This window comes from Peromyscus leucopus, chromosome 18, assembly GCF_004664715.2.
Source record: "Peromyscus leucopus breed LL Stock chromosome 18, UCI_PerLeu_2.1, whole genome shotgun sequence".
Classification (NCBI taxonomy): domain Eukaryota; kingdom Metazoa; phylum Chordata; class Mammalia; order Rodentia; family Cricetidae; genus Peromyscus; species Peromyscus leucopus.
Window position 1 is genome coordinate 36,625,560 of NC_051078.1, and position 16,231 is coordinate 36,641,790.

At 39.9% G+C, this 16,231-nt stretch overlaps 1 protein-coding gene across 1 annotated transcript in view; it reads left to right on the plus strand.

Moving 5' to 3' along the window:
* The window catches only part of Cfap54 (cilia and flagella associated protein 54), a 303,089-nt gene that overhangs the window by 109,813 nt on the left and 177,045 nt on the right, over positions 1-16,231 (plus strand). The window contains exons 30-35 of the mRNA XM_037211918.1: positions 388-514; positions 5,061-5,175; positions 5,709-5,806; positions 9,655-9,885; positions 12,098-12,240; positions 13,984-14,171. Of these exons, the coding sequence (XP_037067813.1) occupies positions 388-514; positions 5,061-5,175; positions 5,709-5,806; positions 9,655-9,885; positions 12,098-12,240; positions 13,984-14,171 (902 nt within the window). The remainder of the gene's footprint in view (positions 1-387; positions 515-5,060; positions 5,176-5,708; positions 5,807-9,654; positions 9,886-12,097; positions 12,241-13,983; positions 14,172-16,231) is intronic.

Consider the following 16,231-nt stretch of genomic DNA (forward strand, 5'->3'; position numbering starts at 1 on the left):
TTTCAATACCAAATAGTCCTAAAATCATATACATACATAAACACTATACAGACTCACAAGGTTGTACTTATATAAAATTAATGGTGTGTGTGTGTGTGTGTGTCTGTCTGTCTGTGAATAATGATTTTAAAAAGGAGGTCATGATTTGGATGGGGAATGAATGGGGAACGGGAGAGGGTAGAGAGAGAGGGTGGAGAGGGTGGAGAGAGAGGGGAGGAATGGTGTAATTATATTTTAATTAAAAATGAAGTAAAATAAATGTGGGAAATCCAAAAGCAGATTAATCAATGTACCTGTTGTGACTAAAGATGGCTAGTACTAGGAACATTTTGGCACCCATTACCAGGGCATACTGGTAACTCTCCAATGAACTTCTTGTTTCTATAGTCATGAAATTCAAGCAAAGACCGAGATTCCTGGAATTCTTTACACAAGTTATGCTCAAATGTATGAACGATGAAAAGTTTCAACTCACGGTGGAGCTCACAGCTCCTGTTTATGAGTTCTTGAAAAGGTACTTGCAATGCTAGTTCTGAAAATGTCAATAACTTTTACAAAGGTCGATGGAAAAAAGTGTGGGATAAATGCAACCGAGCTGATAGACGGAGAATGTCTGTGCCTGAGTGGGTAACTAACGACTAACTGTAAAAATATCAATGCAACTGAACTAAGGACCCTGACTAGAGCATGTGCCCATCACCAACGACAGACAGAGCAGTCTATTTCCATTGGTCAGTATGAGTGATAGCATCTCCGTAGGCTGTCAGCTCTTTCTCGTGGGAGGTTTAGAGTCCAGCTTTGCACATGCATCATGGATGACTGGTTCTGTCGTAATGAGCATAGCTATTCCTTGGGGGTTTCATTGTGAAGTTCTTAGGGGTAATAAGCCTTGAAGTTGCTCCTCTATTTCCTAAGCTGGAATGATTGTCTTTACTCTGAAAGACAATTATAACGTCCCATGCCAGTTATAAGTGATGCCAGATACATCGAACTTGTCTTCAGACCACTGACAAGTGTGCTTGTCTGTCATCGTGGAGTATAAACCTATTTGTCCCATTTGAGTAAAAATAACAGCAAGTAACATGAAGTTTATTTAAAATGTGGCACCCAAAGAGAAGAGAATCAACACAGAAATGTTCTTTCTAAAATAGGTACCTTGTGCCGGGCGGTGGTGGCGCACGCCTTTAGTCCCAGCACCCGGGAGGCAGAGGCAGGCGGATCTCTGTGAGTTCGAGGCCAGCCTGGTCTACCAAGTGAGTTCCAGGAAAAGGCACAAAACTGCACAGAGAAACCCTGTCTTGAAAAACCAAAAAAAAAAAAAAAAAAAAAAAAAAAAAAAAGGTACCTCATTTACAAAAGCCAAAGCTTGGAATATATTGGTATAATATTCTCAAAAGATGGAGAAGACCATGTCTGTTCAGTATAATAAGCTATGGTAATCAGAAAACTGGTCAGAATGATAAAGTTGTATTCAAATAAAAAACCGTCAAGACTTGTGAAAAGCAGAAGTTGTCTGCAGTGTTTTGGCAAGCTGCAAGGACCACGAAAGTCAGTAATAAATAATAATAATAATAATAATAATAATAATAATAATAATAAAAATAATACAATAACCCTTCTAAAAGGTGAAGAGGTGAAGTAAGCCATGAGCGCTATCCTCGCCGCATCATAGACACCTGAGCCTGGAGACTGAGAAGTACAGCAGACTTCGGCAGTGGTGTCCTGTAAACTCTGAGGTCAAGAACATGTTTTTGGATGTCTTCACCAAGTTGGGGTGGATAGGGACAGACCTAAAGAGGAAAGATACATATGTACATAATCAATAGGATAAATTTATCTTCCCAACCTGTAGAAAATAAAGATGTCTGAAAGCTTCAAGGAGGTTAATGATAACAAAAAAACCCAACATATCGGAGGCAAACAGAGCAGCAGAGGACGGTTCTTTAACCTTAGAATCTTCTCTTACAGAGAAGGAAAAATGAGATTAAAAGGGTTTTTTTTTGTTAAAGTCAAGGAATAAAAAACGTGAATTGAAGACGTAAGAAAACAAAAATAAAAGTAGAAATTAATCAATTATAAGTTGGTTTTAAGTCAGTTCAGTTGTCACAAGGATCATTCTTTAGGAATATGAATAAAATAAAAATTCCATGTAGCATAATAATGAAAGGAGAAACACAGTTCACAGGAAGAGAAAATACACTGAAAAATCTAGTTGAAAGTGATGATTACCTGGAAAAATTTATAACAACTGAGGAAAGCAGCAGAAACATTTGGATCCTGAAATTTGTTCAGGACAATTCTTCCTTATTTTAAAGAAATGAATGAATGCTTTTTCTTTGGCATACAGCTATTCACCACATAGTGATAAAGCTTTCCACTAAACCCAGGGCAGAGAGAAAGCAAGTAGGAAAAAGTACGAATCAAGTATACCGAGCAATACATAGAGGCAGAAATCCAAGATAAATACTAGCACATAAGTTCAGCCATAAAATATTTTATTCTCAATGCAGATGGAATAAGAGATATGAAAATATAATTATCATTGGTATTCAAAGGAGCCAGTAGGCGTTTTCTAAAATTTATCTGGTAAATTCAATGATTCTTCCTGTAAAATGAAAATCAGATGATTTTCTATTAAATTAAGCCCTAAACAAGGAAACCTATTTTACCTTCTGACAATTAGCATTGCTCTGAAAGTTCTTGCCATTACATTATATTAAGAAATTGGAGTTAGAGTTTTTATGATTAACACAGCATGGAAAATTAAAAATGTTTGTTAAATGGATTCCACAGTGAAATATTCTGAAAATGGAGACACTTGCAAATAATTATTTCTTTTAACTTAATCTAAAGATAATTACCAAAAAACAAAACAAAAAACAAAACAAAACAAACAAACAAAAAAACCCTGTTGACTTTCGTAGGTTAGATGCAAAATCAGTGGTTTTCCTGTATGAACTTGAAAGTATAATGTAAAATCCTATTTTTACGGAGTACATAACTAAATTTACCAGAGATTATGTGGGAGTGTTGACTAATATGAAGAGGACCAAACATAATTTTATATAGGACACACATATGTATTTTACATATGTTATATGTAAAATGAAAAGTCAGTATATCACTTTCTAGTCAGATATAATTTTGAAAAGGTTTCTGTTATCTTAAAATTACTTTGTTGGTCTATTATAATTTCAATACAGATTCCTTCAAATGAATTGTAGAGTGGGCTAGAATAATGGATGATATTTGAAAAGATAGAACAATAAAAGGGGATTAGAATGTCCAGTAAAGAATAACAGAGTCGTGCTTGCGGAAATAATAGGCAGAGAGCCAGAGGGTTAGAGACAGATACTAATAAAAGTAAACAAAAGAATGTAGACGTCCCAAAGTAAATATTAATGTTTAGTGCACAGAAATTTGCAAATGTGATTTACCAAAACACACCATAAATAATGTCGAAAGCCCTCAGAGCTACGCGGAGTTGTGAGGAGTTGCGGAAGTGGAGGAGCGCCATGCACTTGATGGATGAAGGTCGTGCTACGCACAGAAGAAATGACGGCCGGCTGAGAGCACGCATCTTTGGCCTTCTATCTCTCTCTGCAATAACATGGCTGCTGTTACATCGCTCACCTGGGGCTGAGAGAGAAGGACAGTATAGCAGAGAGACTTATCTGATATTGAAAGTGTTAGGCAACCAGCTTCAGGGTGCAGCTTGGAAGTGAAGGAGACCCCATGTTCCCAGCAGTCACTGTCCAACCCACTATAGCTTAACTAGATGAACTATCTGTCCACATAACTGGGGTAATCTCAGAACTGTTGCAGCTGTGTGCGAGTCCTATCCAATCAGAGGATCCGTGATCGTCTTAATAAAAACTAAGGTGAGGGATCGGGGGATTGCTCAGTGGGTAAGAACACTTGCTCGATAAGCATGAGAGCCTGAACCTCATCTAGTATGATGGTGGTGGAGCCACCATTGCTGGGACTTTCTGACAACCAACACAGCTAAAATAGCCACCCCCAGGTTCAGTGAGAACTCCCGTCATAAGGGAGTATGAAAGATCAGACCAGAATATCTCATCTTACCCTCTGGCTACCCTATGTCTGCATAGTTGCTCATTCAAACACATGTGTACATACAACACACACACACACACACACACACACACACACACACACACACACACACACAGAGAGAGAGAGAGAGAGAGAAAGAGAGAGAGAGAGAGAGAGAGAGAGAGAGAGAGAGAGAGAGAGAGAGAGGAGAGAGAAATTGTAGTACACAAAACTGTAGTATGATGCCAACCACTATTACAAACAAAATACATTTTGATCATACAGTGTGCTCCAACCCACAAACTAGTTATCTAGGCTCACCCAGCCATTGTATTAACCTTGTAGCTGCATTTCACTCAACTTTCTGGTGCCCATTCATCATGTTAAAACAGAATTTTTCTTTCTGTAGCAAGAAATAGAAATTCCAGAAAATGTATGCATTTCAGGAAATATTAGTGGATAAATGTCAATTTCAAGATACTGGGAGAACTTTGGTCTGAGAACAGAGCTGCTGGAAGCCATGATGGGAAAATAGAGCTGAGTGTTCCCCAAGAGGAACTGGGAGAAAGTTTAGCAAGGAGCAGCCATGGCTGGGAGTTTATTCAGGGTGGAGATAAAAAGACTGAATCGGTCAGAGGCAAGACAGTTTGTCTAGGGCCACTGTGATGTGGCTTTTGTCTTGAGAGTGAAGGAAAGTAACTATAGATCATTTTCAGTCCAGTTCCATCCAACTTATGCCATACTTTGAGCTCTCTCCTCTTTCCCTGTGGACATGTGCCCTTTTCACAAGTTTTCAGTGTGAATGACATTGTACTATGAAGAGGTCAGATGCCCTTCCTGTCCAGGAATCCTCACCTAAGTGACACATGGAGCAGGCAGTCTGGGCGCCCTTCTTTTTGCACAGTTTCAATGACAGTGTTCTTTAGAGGTTTATTACTCTGAGGCTGTTGCCCATATTCTTTGCGTATTTTTGACTGATGTCTTTCTTTTTGTGTATGGATTAGGAGAAACGAGTCCCTCATTGGAGTAAAAAGGTTAAAATGTAAGGACAGTGTCTTGTGTAAGAAGGCAGCCAAAGCTCCCAAGAAGTATAAAGCTATAGTTATCGAGATTGGAAAAGTAAGTTTTTTTTTAAATGTGTTTTGAACTCTAATTAAGTTGATGAAGATATTATATATCCAGAGATGGTTGATTATATTTTAATTTGTTGGAATGTGAAACAGAAAAATACCAATAGGCATAATTTTATAATAAATTATAAATCAACTATTTTTGTCTAAAGGGCCCATTTTTAGTTTTTGTAGTTATTTATTTTTAGGCATATGGGTCTTTTCCCTGCATATACATCTGTGTTCCATGTGTGCACACGGTGCCCATAGAGGCCAGATGAGGGCCCAAGATCCACTGAACTGGACTTACAGATGGTTGTGAGCCAACATGTGGGTACTGGGAACTGAACCCAGGTCCTCTGAAAGAGCAGCAAGTGATCTTCACTGCTGAACATTCTCTCCAGCCCCTTGATAGTAATTTTAATTAAAGGATGTAGGAAAGCCAGTGTGTTTCATGGTTAGAAGGTGAGCATTGCATTATGAGGAGATAATAGCTTTATATACCAATTTGAACTTGTAACATTTGTTCTCTCTCCCATGAAGAGTGGGGATGTATCAAGAAGAAGAAAGAAGAAAAAGGAAACTTTAAAAGAATTTTTTTCCAAGAACCCATCCATTCATGATCTGTCGGAGCAGGATAGGTATGAATGAATTGTCAGCACTGACTTCCTTGAGGTTTACTCCCTGCTGGGCACTAATTTGGGTATTAGGGATATACTGGAAAACCCGATACTACGAGATAATCAAACTCAGTGGGTCACACTGAAGACATGAAAGTGTGGGTGTGGGTGTGGATGTGTGAGCGGTTAAAGAAAAGGACTCCAGTGGGAAAGAGAGGGAGATGAGAGAGGTAAATGGAAAACAGAATGACAATTTTCATTATGTGAATTATGAAACTGCCAAACAATACACGTGCGAGAACATCCCTTTTCTCAAGGTGATTACACACTAATGATAGAAACGCAGTAGCCAACACAAATTACAGAGTGCTCTGAATAGGCTATGCAGCAGAGTGTCGGCTATACTACAGCCATTGGGGTCAACCAATAGTTGAGACCAAGTTATGAATTGCTTTTTATATTCAGAGGACAGAATTTTAAAAAAATATTTATTTTTATTTTATGTGTATGAGTATTTTACCCTCGTATATGAATGTGCACCATGTGTGTGCAGTGCCCATGAAGGTTGGCAGAGGGCATACCGAAACTGGGTGTTCCAGACGGCTGTGTGTGCCAGGGGGAGGTACTGGGAACTGAATCCAGGTCCTCCAGAAGAGCAGCCAGTGCTCTCGAGTGATGAGCCATCTCTCTCCCTAGATGACAGTCTATTTTAGATGGTACCATTGACTGGGTCAGTATACCCTGCTGTCTCTGCCACCTTTGTTACTTAGTCACTCTTCGTGGATTTAGTTCTGGGGTCTCTTCTGATTCCCATGAGTCTATTTATCTGTTTTCTGAATCAATAACCTCCTATTGCAATGACTTTGGCTTTACAGGAAAAGTTACTGTCTGATAGAAAGCGTGCCATTTTCCTTCACACAGGTCTTGCATCATCTTCCACGAAATAGTTCACACTAGCTTGCTGAGTAACAGGAAGAATTCTATTGTGAATTTGAAAAGAGAATTTGGGAAGTTTTGTTTTGCTTCTTTGCAACACTGCATCTTTTTTTGAGAGGACAGGATGCACCTTAAGATCTTGTAAAGTTTTTCTTCCTTCCTCCCTTTCTTTTTTTTTAAACACGTTGTGTGGTTTCTCCCTAGATGTGTTGCTCACCTTTTGTTAGTTATATAAAGCACTGTTTTTGTATGGATTTTAAAATTATATTTCTGAATTCTTCTATTCTTTGAACAGAGATAAGTTAGAATCCTGGTATGTAGACTGTGTACATGACTTGATAATTTACTCCTGGGCTCAAGTGTGCCTGTGTGGATGGTCAGAGCATGTACAGGGGATGAAGGTCTGGGTTATTTTTTTTCTAGGGTTCAAGCCTCTCATTTCTTTTTCCCATTGCTTACAGGCTAAGACCTCCAGTGTAGTTCCCCAAATCCTGTGATATGGACATATCTGTAACATGTATCTTAAAATATTTTTCTTTTCAGGTAACTGAAGATTCATATGCATTTATGAGAGATAGACCCCATAAACCCCTTACCTAGTTTCCAAGTGACTCTGTGACTCTTTACAATATCACAAACTAAGATATTGTCAATAATGCAATCTGATGACTTTATTCAGAGTCTAGCACCTTTATGTGAATTCTTGATATATATGTTTAGTTCTGTGCAATCCATAGGACATATGTGGTCGTTGCTACCATGGTGACAGGTCTCGTTGTTAGGGTACAATTAGATATTAATATCCACTCAGGTGATGGAGCATTCTCTATTTTGTGCAGCTGTATACAGATAGTACAGTCACCTGTCTGTACTACAGGATGAGGCCTGTCCTCCTGCTCACTTCCTGGACTCTTTTCTTTTTTCTAGTGGGGGCTCTTCTTAGCCTCTTGGGGAGAACTGGCCTCCCTATACAAGGGCAAGATTAGTTGTGTTTTGGTAACAACACTTTCAATTTTCATTGTAAAAAGTTAACATTAATTTCATCTAATCACTTAAAAGGTTCACAGTTGGCAGAAAATTTAACCTGTTACAACAATGAAAAGCCCAGAAGCCTTGAGTTAAATTATTTTTGTTAGCCAAACTTAATGTATTCAGAACTGAACAACAGTGTAAAGTGTGTGTATCGTAGGGAAGTATAGGTAGGGGTCATGAATCTAGAAAGGGGTCCAAGAGAGGAGAAAGGAGGGTTTATAGGAAAGGGGAGGGGAGAGGAATTGGGCTCACATTGTATAAAAGAAGGAAGGGGAAATACTGGGGCTGGAAGGGTACAGTGGGATGGGGACAGGAGGCATGGAGAGAGGAACAGGCAGGAGATGACAACCAACACCAAGTATGTGTAAAAACACAGTAAGGAAACCCGTTATTCTAATTTAAAAATGCACTTCTTCCTCCTTTATTCTGTAGATGTCTGCCAATTCTAATATCTGTCTTCTTCCCTCTGTCTGTTCCCCCCTCCTCCTATTATTTGTGTGTGTTGATTCAGTTTCAAAACATACCTTAGAGAACACAGGTTCTCCATTCTCAGCACGGCAGCATAACACAGGATAACCTGGAGGCCTTGGTGAACAAAGTATCTTATCTATCTATCTATCTATCTATCTATCTATCTATCTATCTATCTATCTATCTACCTCTCTCTATCCATCTATCCATTTCTACCTCTATCTATCTATCTATCTATCTATCTATCTATCTATCTATCTATCTATCTATCATCTATCTATCCACTTACCTACCTACCTACCTACCTACCTACCTAAGCAAACACTTTACCAGGAGATCTATAGGAATGATCTTTTAAAAGATTAAATGTACATTATCTTTAAAAAATTTGAACTATCCGGCTGGAGAGATGGCTCAGCAGTTAAGAGCACTGACTGCTCTTCCAGAGGACCCGGGTTCAATTCCCAGCACCCACAAGGCAGCTCACAGCTGTCTGTTACTCTAGTTTCAGGGACCAAATACCCATGGCAAAACATCAATGCACATAAAATAAAAATAAATAAAAAATGTTGCACTGAAGGCTGAGACAGGAGGATGGGGAGGTAAAAGCTAGCCTGGGCTACATAATGAGATCCACTCTCTGAAAGCAAAATCAATCAGACTCAGATATGAACTATGTTTATATTAAATAAAAGGTGAATATTTTCCCCTCATAGTGTATTGAATGTGTTCATTTTTGAAGTTTTTTTCATCTACATTTGATTGAAATTTTATTTCCTGTAGAGTCTAACTAATGTTAGGCAAAATTTTACTTTATTGTTTTTTTCCCTTAAGGACCAATATAGAGAAATGAAGTTGTTGTTTAATATTGAAAAAGCTGATCGATATGAACATTGCATGGCTTGTGTAATCCCAGTGGCCCTTTAGTTATGGAAAAGCAAAGTTCTTGTTAGAACTGAGACGTAGGAGACTCTTGAAGACAATTAAGTAGTGTCTCTGTCTGTCTGTCCCCTGTGCTTCCCCTTGCAGCCTGTCTTCCACAGTTTCACATTTGGAGAACCAAGGAAGTGATAAATGAGCCGAAAATTTGCATAAGTGTAGTCAACTGACTCCACGATATATTCTGTACAAATTGGAATCTTCCTCCTCCTCCTTCTTCTTCCTCTTCACCTCTTCCTCTTCCTCTTTCTCCTCCTCCTCCTCTTTTCCTCTTCTTCTTTTTGGTTTTTTGAGACAGGGTTTCTCTATGTAGCCCTGGCTATCCTGTAACTCACTCTGTAGACCAGGCTGGCCTTGAACTTGGAGATCCACCTGCCTCTGCCACCCAAGTGCTGGGATTAAAGGTGTGTGCCCAGCTGAAATAATTTTTAGTAGTTTATTATTTATTTAATTTTTTTGTATAACTTCAAAATATCTTTTTCCCTTGGCAGAAATAAGAGAAGTGATGTCAGAAAAATGGCATACCGAAGCCTGACAGATAACTTGAATCCCATAATATTAAATTATGTTAAAAGAAAGAGGTTTCATCAAATACTTCTTGAAGAGCTCCCTTGGAGATCTCAGATGAACTTGTATCTGGCGAGTGCACACTTCCACCTGTTCTTCCAAAAGCTGTCTGAACGCACGAAGATGAGGTTCACCTCTTCGCGTTCCAATGTCAGGTATGGAGCGATACTGGTAAGCGGGACTCCATTCATCTTGTGAATATGGACTGCCCATTGGAATGCTTGAGCCCGGTTTCCAGAATGACTGCATTACACTGGCCATCCCTGTGTTTTCCATTTTGTTATGTTGGTTTCTTTCCCAAATAAATGCTCAATAATGTCTCATGTGATGCTAATTTGCAAACCTTATGGATAAGTTCATCAAGTATAGCTTTTAATGCTATGGTAACTCTCTAATAACTGTTGATATTAGCTGACATCATGTCACTATCACTTTCAATCAGAGGTGTATTTGAAGACTTTAAAAACAGAAATCAGATTTTCTTTTGATTTCTCGAGACAGGGTTTCTCTGTGTAGTTTTGGTGCCTGTCTTAGATCTCGCTCTATAGACCAGGCTGGTTTGGAACTCAAAGAAATCCACCTGGCTCTGCCTCCTGAGGGCTGGCATTAAAGGTGTGCACCACCACCACTGAGCAGAAGTCAGATTTTCTAGTATGATATTGTGCCATGAATTCAACAGGCAATTTGAGATTTTATTCTGTACCTTTGGTTAAGTGCTTAGGTCGATAAGAAGAGGACTATACTAAGGAATGCTAGGTATCTGATATAAAGGTGATATAAAGTCTTCCATCCAAAAAGATACTTGCCAAAGAACTCTTACATATAGGGCAGTGAGCTAGATGCCATGAGTATACAAAGATGGACAAGATATACATGCTGGAGCCTGGTAATATATCATAAGCCCTCATGCATAACTCTGTTGGTAGATCGTGAAGCACATTTAAATTCTTTATTACAACTTGGTGGCTTTCTTCTGGCTTGACCTTCTATGGAGATAGTACTTCTGGATGTTGATGGATGTCAAGGTTAAAAATGATCAGCCAGAGAGGCAGGCATTCTTGGTAGTTGGAATAGCATAAGAAAGAGTCCAGGTAGGAGACAGGATGAGAATCCCAAATAGTCTGACTAAAATCTATGGCATATCAGAGAGGTGGTAAGAAATAGGAAGTCAGTGAGTACCAAGCTTCAGTTTGTCTTAAATCTGAACTTCTTGTCCTATATAGCTGGAGATTATGAAGGATTTTTGATGAAGAGCATCCTTGGCAGGAACACACAAAATGGGTTGGCTGGAGGAAAGACTGGAGAAAGGGTGTGAAACAAGTGGGTGCTTATTTCAGTGATCCAGTGAGGCAAAGACATGCAGGTTAAGATCCAAAAGGAATTTGGCCCCTTCTCCAGTTTCTCCAGAAGTTTAACCCTTGGAAGACTAACCTTCGCAAAAGTACTTCTCACAGATCTGCATTCAAGTGGCTAGTCAGTTGGGCATGATGGCTGCATTCCTAGTACTGAGGCTGGGATTGGATAATGGCAATAGCCTAGGTTATGGAGTGAGTCCAGGGCCAAAAAAGCAATAGGCAGCTTAGTAGTGTGGCCCATGGCAGTGAAGCGATAGGTTTCCTTGACATCCTCTGGGCACTGAGAAGTCTTCTTCAAGTTTTCTTGTCATGTGTCACCAACTGTGCCTGATGGCAGCACAATAAAGAAACCAGTGGTCAAAGTTAGGTCAGGTGTAATTTGCTGCTGACCTTGATTTTCTTACAATTATTAGTGGGTGCTTGGCATTTATAGTTGTAAGATTGCTTCATGCTCAGATTTTCTTTTTAAAAAAGAAACATGGTTATGGACATATTCTAAACAGGAGGTATCTTCACTGAATTATACTTAAATCATGGGATTTCACTATTCTAGTAGTATTAGTTATTGTACTAGTAAGGATTAAAGCCAGGACCTTATACTTGCTAGGCAACTGGTCTACCACAGAGCTGGATCTCCAGTGCAACATAAATGATTGCTGTAGAGCACAGAGCAAGCAGAGGCTCCATTCCCATTTTCAAGGACCCTTTTAGGGTAAGATAGAGTAAGCCCCTAACAGTAGCATTACACTGTATAATCTCAAAAGTCTGTGGTAAGGTACTGGGGCCTGATTACCGGCCAAGAGAACTTATGGTCTAAAGTCACAACTACAAATGTTTTAAAAATAAAAATTGGCTGTATTTAAGACAGTTCAGTTTTATTTAGGTGTTTATGTTGTTGTTTCATCTGATATATATATATATAATTTATATGTTATTTATATATTGTATTATATATTATTTACATATATGTATGTATATATATAATTTATTAATTTTTTGGCTTCCTTTCCAGTTTCCGAATATGTGACCCTAACCTCTTCTCACTATTCCACTCTGGAACTGTGTTACCAACAGCAAAGCTGACTGTAGACAGCTACAAAGCAATGCTGGATGTCCTCATTGCTTCCAAAAGAAAGAAGCCCAACCTAGCCACAGGTAAAGGAATGTGCTCATTGGTAACTGTATCAACTGCCTCTAGATTTTTATTCACTAATACAAACAGACTATCACACACACACACACACACACACACACACACACACACACACACACACAGGTGCATGCATGTGTCCTTGTAGAGAGAAATACATGCCATTTTCAAAAGCCCAGCAGTTTAGCTGTGCTGGTGAGTCTTGGTAATCACTTAACTTTAATAGTTAAGTATTAATGGTCCACCATACATCATTTTGAGTGCTCTGCAAATAAAATTCTCTTTTGCCAAGTATTGGCAGTCTCCAGCTGTTCAAGGAAGTAGGGGAAGGCTTGCCAGCAGGTGTGATATCTTAGTGGAAGTCACTTTTCAAATCGATCCCGTCAATGTACTGATACTGACAGACGCACATCCAGTCATGACGGCTGACTTTGAACTTGAGACACGCCACTGTTGCACCAGTCTCCAGTGTGCACCTTCTGTGAAAGCCCACTTCAAGGTGAATGAAAGAATATTCTCCTTGCAGAAAAAGAAGTCCTGTTATATGGTCCGGTTCCATCGTCTCTGGGTGGTGGAGACATACAGGCGTACAGGCCTTCCTATCTGGATGCTGCACTGACTATTGTCTATCAGATTTGGTTGATTTTTAACCCTTGCCTGCAAAGATGATAGAGCTTGGAATACTATTTTTAACCAGCAGGTTTTTCTATCTTGACTATCACAATTTGACAAATAAAAATGTGTTTCTAGTATCTTTATGCTGTTTAAAAAATCCACGTATGCATTTTTTCATACTGGAATTAAAATATTTATTTTATGTGTATTTTGACTGCATGTATGTATGTGCATCATGTGTATGTCTAATGCCAGTAGAGGCCCAAAGAGGGGCTTGGGAGTGACAGGTGATTGTAAACCTCCATGTGGGTTGAGAATTGAGCCCAGGTTCTCTGGAAGAGCAGTTAGTACTCTTGGCCTCTGAGCCCTCTTTAAAATTCTTTAATGCCGGCATTTAAGCACTGTGGACCTTCTTGCTGATGAGGGTTCTCAGTAGCTAAATTGCCTTGGAAGTATTGGTTCATAGTGAGGTATTTGACATACTTCTGATTCTTATACTATATTATGCATATCCACATCATTGAAGAGAAATTCCATAGACATAAAATCTGATTTCTTTTTTTGGTAAATTGATTGTCATATGTAGCTTGTCTCCAGCTTCAAGTCACTATGATAATTGGAGACAGGACATCAGACTTGAGACAGTGCATGTATGGGACAGGAGATATGTGGCAGGTGGAACACTTCTGGACTGGTGCCACCTTCACAGAGGAATGAGTGGCAAGGGTGCTACTCCCTCAAGAATGCACAAGTCTTTGGAACGACTGTTTGGGAAGACAAAAGAACATTGGATTCTATCACTACTTCCTGACTCCTGTTCATTCCTTTCACTACATTGGTCCTTTACCCTCACCTTAGCCCGGAAGTGCTCTTCTCTATCTCCCCATGGGGCTAGTCATGCCTGCTGCCCTCTAGCTTAATAGTGCCCTTTTCTCTGGAATCCTCTCCTGGTTGGTTGTCTCTGATTGTCCCATTCCTTCTCCAAGTTTCTGCGTCATGGACATGTGTTACCATTACACAACTTTACCATCTTTGCTGGAATGTGAATGCATGTTTTTGGTAGTTTTATATTTTATACCTTTTATTTTGGAGTGATGTTTTTGATAGTGTTGTGGTTTATTTTTGGAACGCAGATACAGAAGATCTTTCTGCATTTTGGAATTCCAAAAGTGAAGATAATATTTCCAAGATAAAAACACAGACAATTTATGATTCCGAATCTCAATCAGGCATTAATATTAATGCCAAAGAGAAGGATCGAGCACTGAACTGGGGACTGGATCATTTTATGAACATCTTCTCATGTTGCAGGAGAGCAATGGTAATGTAATCCTTTCCTTTGCCTATGCAGCAGACCAGACAGGAGCCTCACCCATGAACTCGGGTGTGTAAGATATACTCACTTACTGCATCCACACTTCAACTTGCTAGGTCTTCCCTCAGCCAATTTTGAGGTGTTCCTATTATGATACTAAAGACTTATGTGTTGTCTGATTGTGTGGGTAGAGGACATATTCTCATTTAGCTGTCATCTTTATACCAGAGCCTCCTGGGTGACCTTTGTTGCCATGAAAATCCTGTGATGATGCATGTGCCTTGACTTCCTGCAACAAGTGGGAGATGAGATTCTTTGGGGGATGGATGTGTCTCCAGTGTTGCTATGACTACCAGGGTACCATAACCTTCTCTCTTTCCTCTAGCCCAAGGGAGGATTTATGATGCAGGCTATGAAAACTTCCGCCTTGTTTCAACCTCCTGATTCTGTTAGCTACTTATGTCCATTTATGCCAATGCTTCTCTCTCTCTCTCTCTCTCTCTCTCTCTCTCTCTCTCTCTCTCTCTCTCTCTCTCTCGTGTGTGTGATATGTGTGCACATGTGGGTGCAGGTGTGTATAAATGGAGGCCAGGTGAGGACATTTGTTGTCCTGTGCTATCCTATCGTTTGCCACTTTATTCTATCATAGAGTCTTTCACTGAACCTTGAGCTAGGCCAGCAGCCATCAAGCCCCCAGCGAGACAATCACTGGGTTGTCTTGCCTCTGACAACCCCGGCTCTATCCCAGTGCTATAGTTACAGCTACAGTATGCATGTCACTGTGGCCATGCCTGGCTTTTTATGTGGGTGCTGGAGATTTAAACACAGGTCCTCATACAGAAAGCATGCTTACCTCCTGACCCATCTCTGCAACCATCTTTGATGCTTTTAAAATACTAAGTAATAGACAGCCAAACTCATTAGTTTTTTTTTCTTTAGTCATAGCAGAAGTGTCATATGCTTAAAACATCTTAAAAGGCAAGAGGATCACTATACATTCAAGACAAAAACCACTTGGGTTCCTTCTGTGAAATGGTTAGGGTAATCACTTGTCCATTCACAAAAATTCAAGTATAACCCAGTCATCCCCTTGATCATGAGTGTTCATTGTTATGCTCCTTTCTGTTAGCTGCAGGGTGCTGGAGGAGCCAAGTCCTCTTCACTGTGTAGAGCTCAGTTCTCCTTCTTCCTATTCCTCCTCCCATTCCCATTGCCCAGGCACTAAATCTGCTTCCTTCCCAGCTCCCAGCCTCACCCTTCATCCTTTCTATTCCTCTCCTCCTCCTGTCACATGACCTGATTCCTTCAGGTCCCTGCACACCCTCTTCCCCTCAGAAAGGATTCTTTCCTGAACCTAAGCTAACATAGCCTCTCATTCCTTGCCAGTTCTGACTTACTTCTGATTAATTTTTTTGAATTATTTTTTAGTGTGTGTGTGTGTGTGTGTGTGTGTGTGTGTACTCATGAATGCAGGTGCCCAAGAATGCCAGAGACATAGGATTCCCTGCCAGAGCATAGGATTCCCTGCTCCTGCAATTGCAGGTGGTTGTGAGCCACTTGATTTGGGTGCTAGGAGCCCACATCAGGTCCCCTGGAAAAGCATTATGTGCTCTTAACTGCTGAGTCATCTTGACAGCTCCTGCTTTATTTAAAATGCAATGTATTTCCCCCCTGAAATCCCCTGTTTGTGTACCTTACTACTGCTGGTCTTCTGTAAACTTAAGCAGCAGGAAGGTAGACCGGTTTGCCCTTGCTCACTGCTGTCTCCCCAGCACCTGTAAACATGGGATTTGGGAATTCTGGCTATGAATATGCAAATCTTCCTTTTTCACTTAGTGAGTTGAGGACCATGGGCACATTAGCCTAGGCTTCATTTCCTCACTGCTAGAGTGCTAGAGTTATGCATGCTTCTCAGGATTGATGGACTCAGACCAGCTCATACGTATAAATATTGTGTCACAGCGGTGAGAACGGGAGTCGCACATACCAAATGGTTTTAGTTACTTTTAAAAAATCGTTGACATGAATGTTTGCAGACAAAAGTCAACATTTCCAGACGTCTGTAA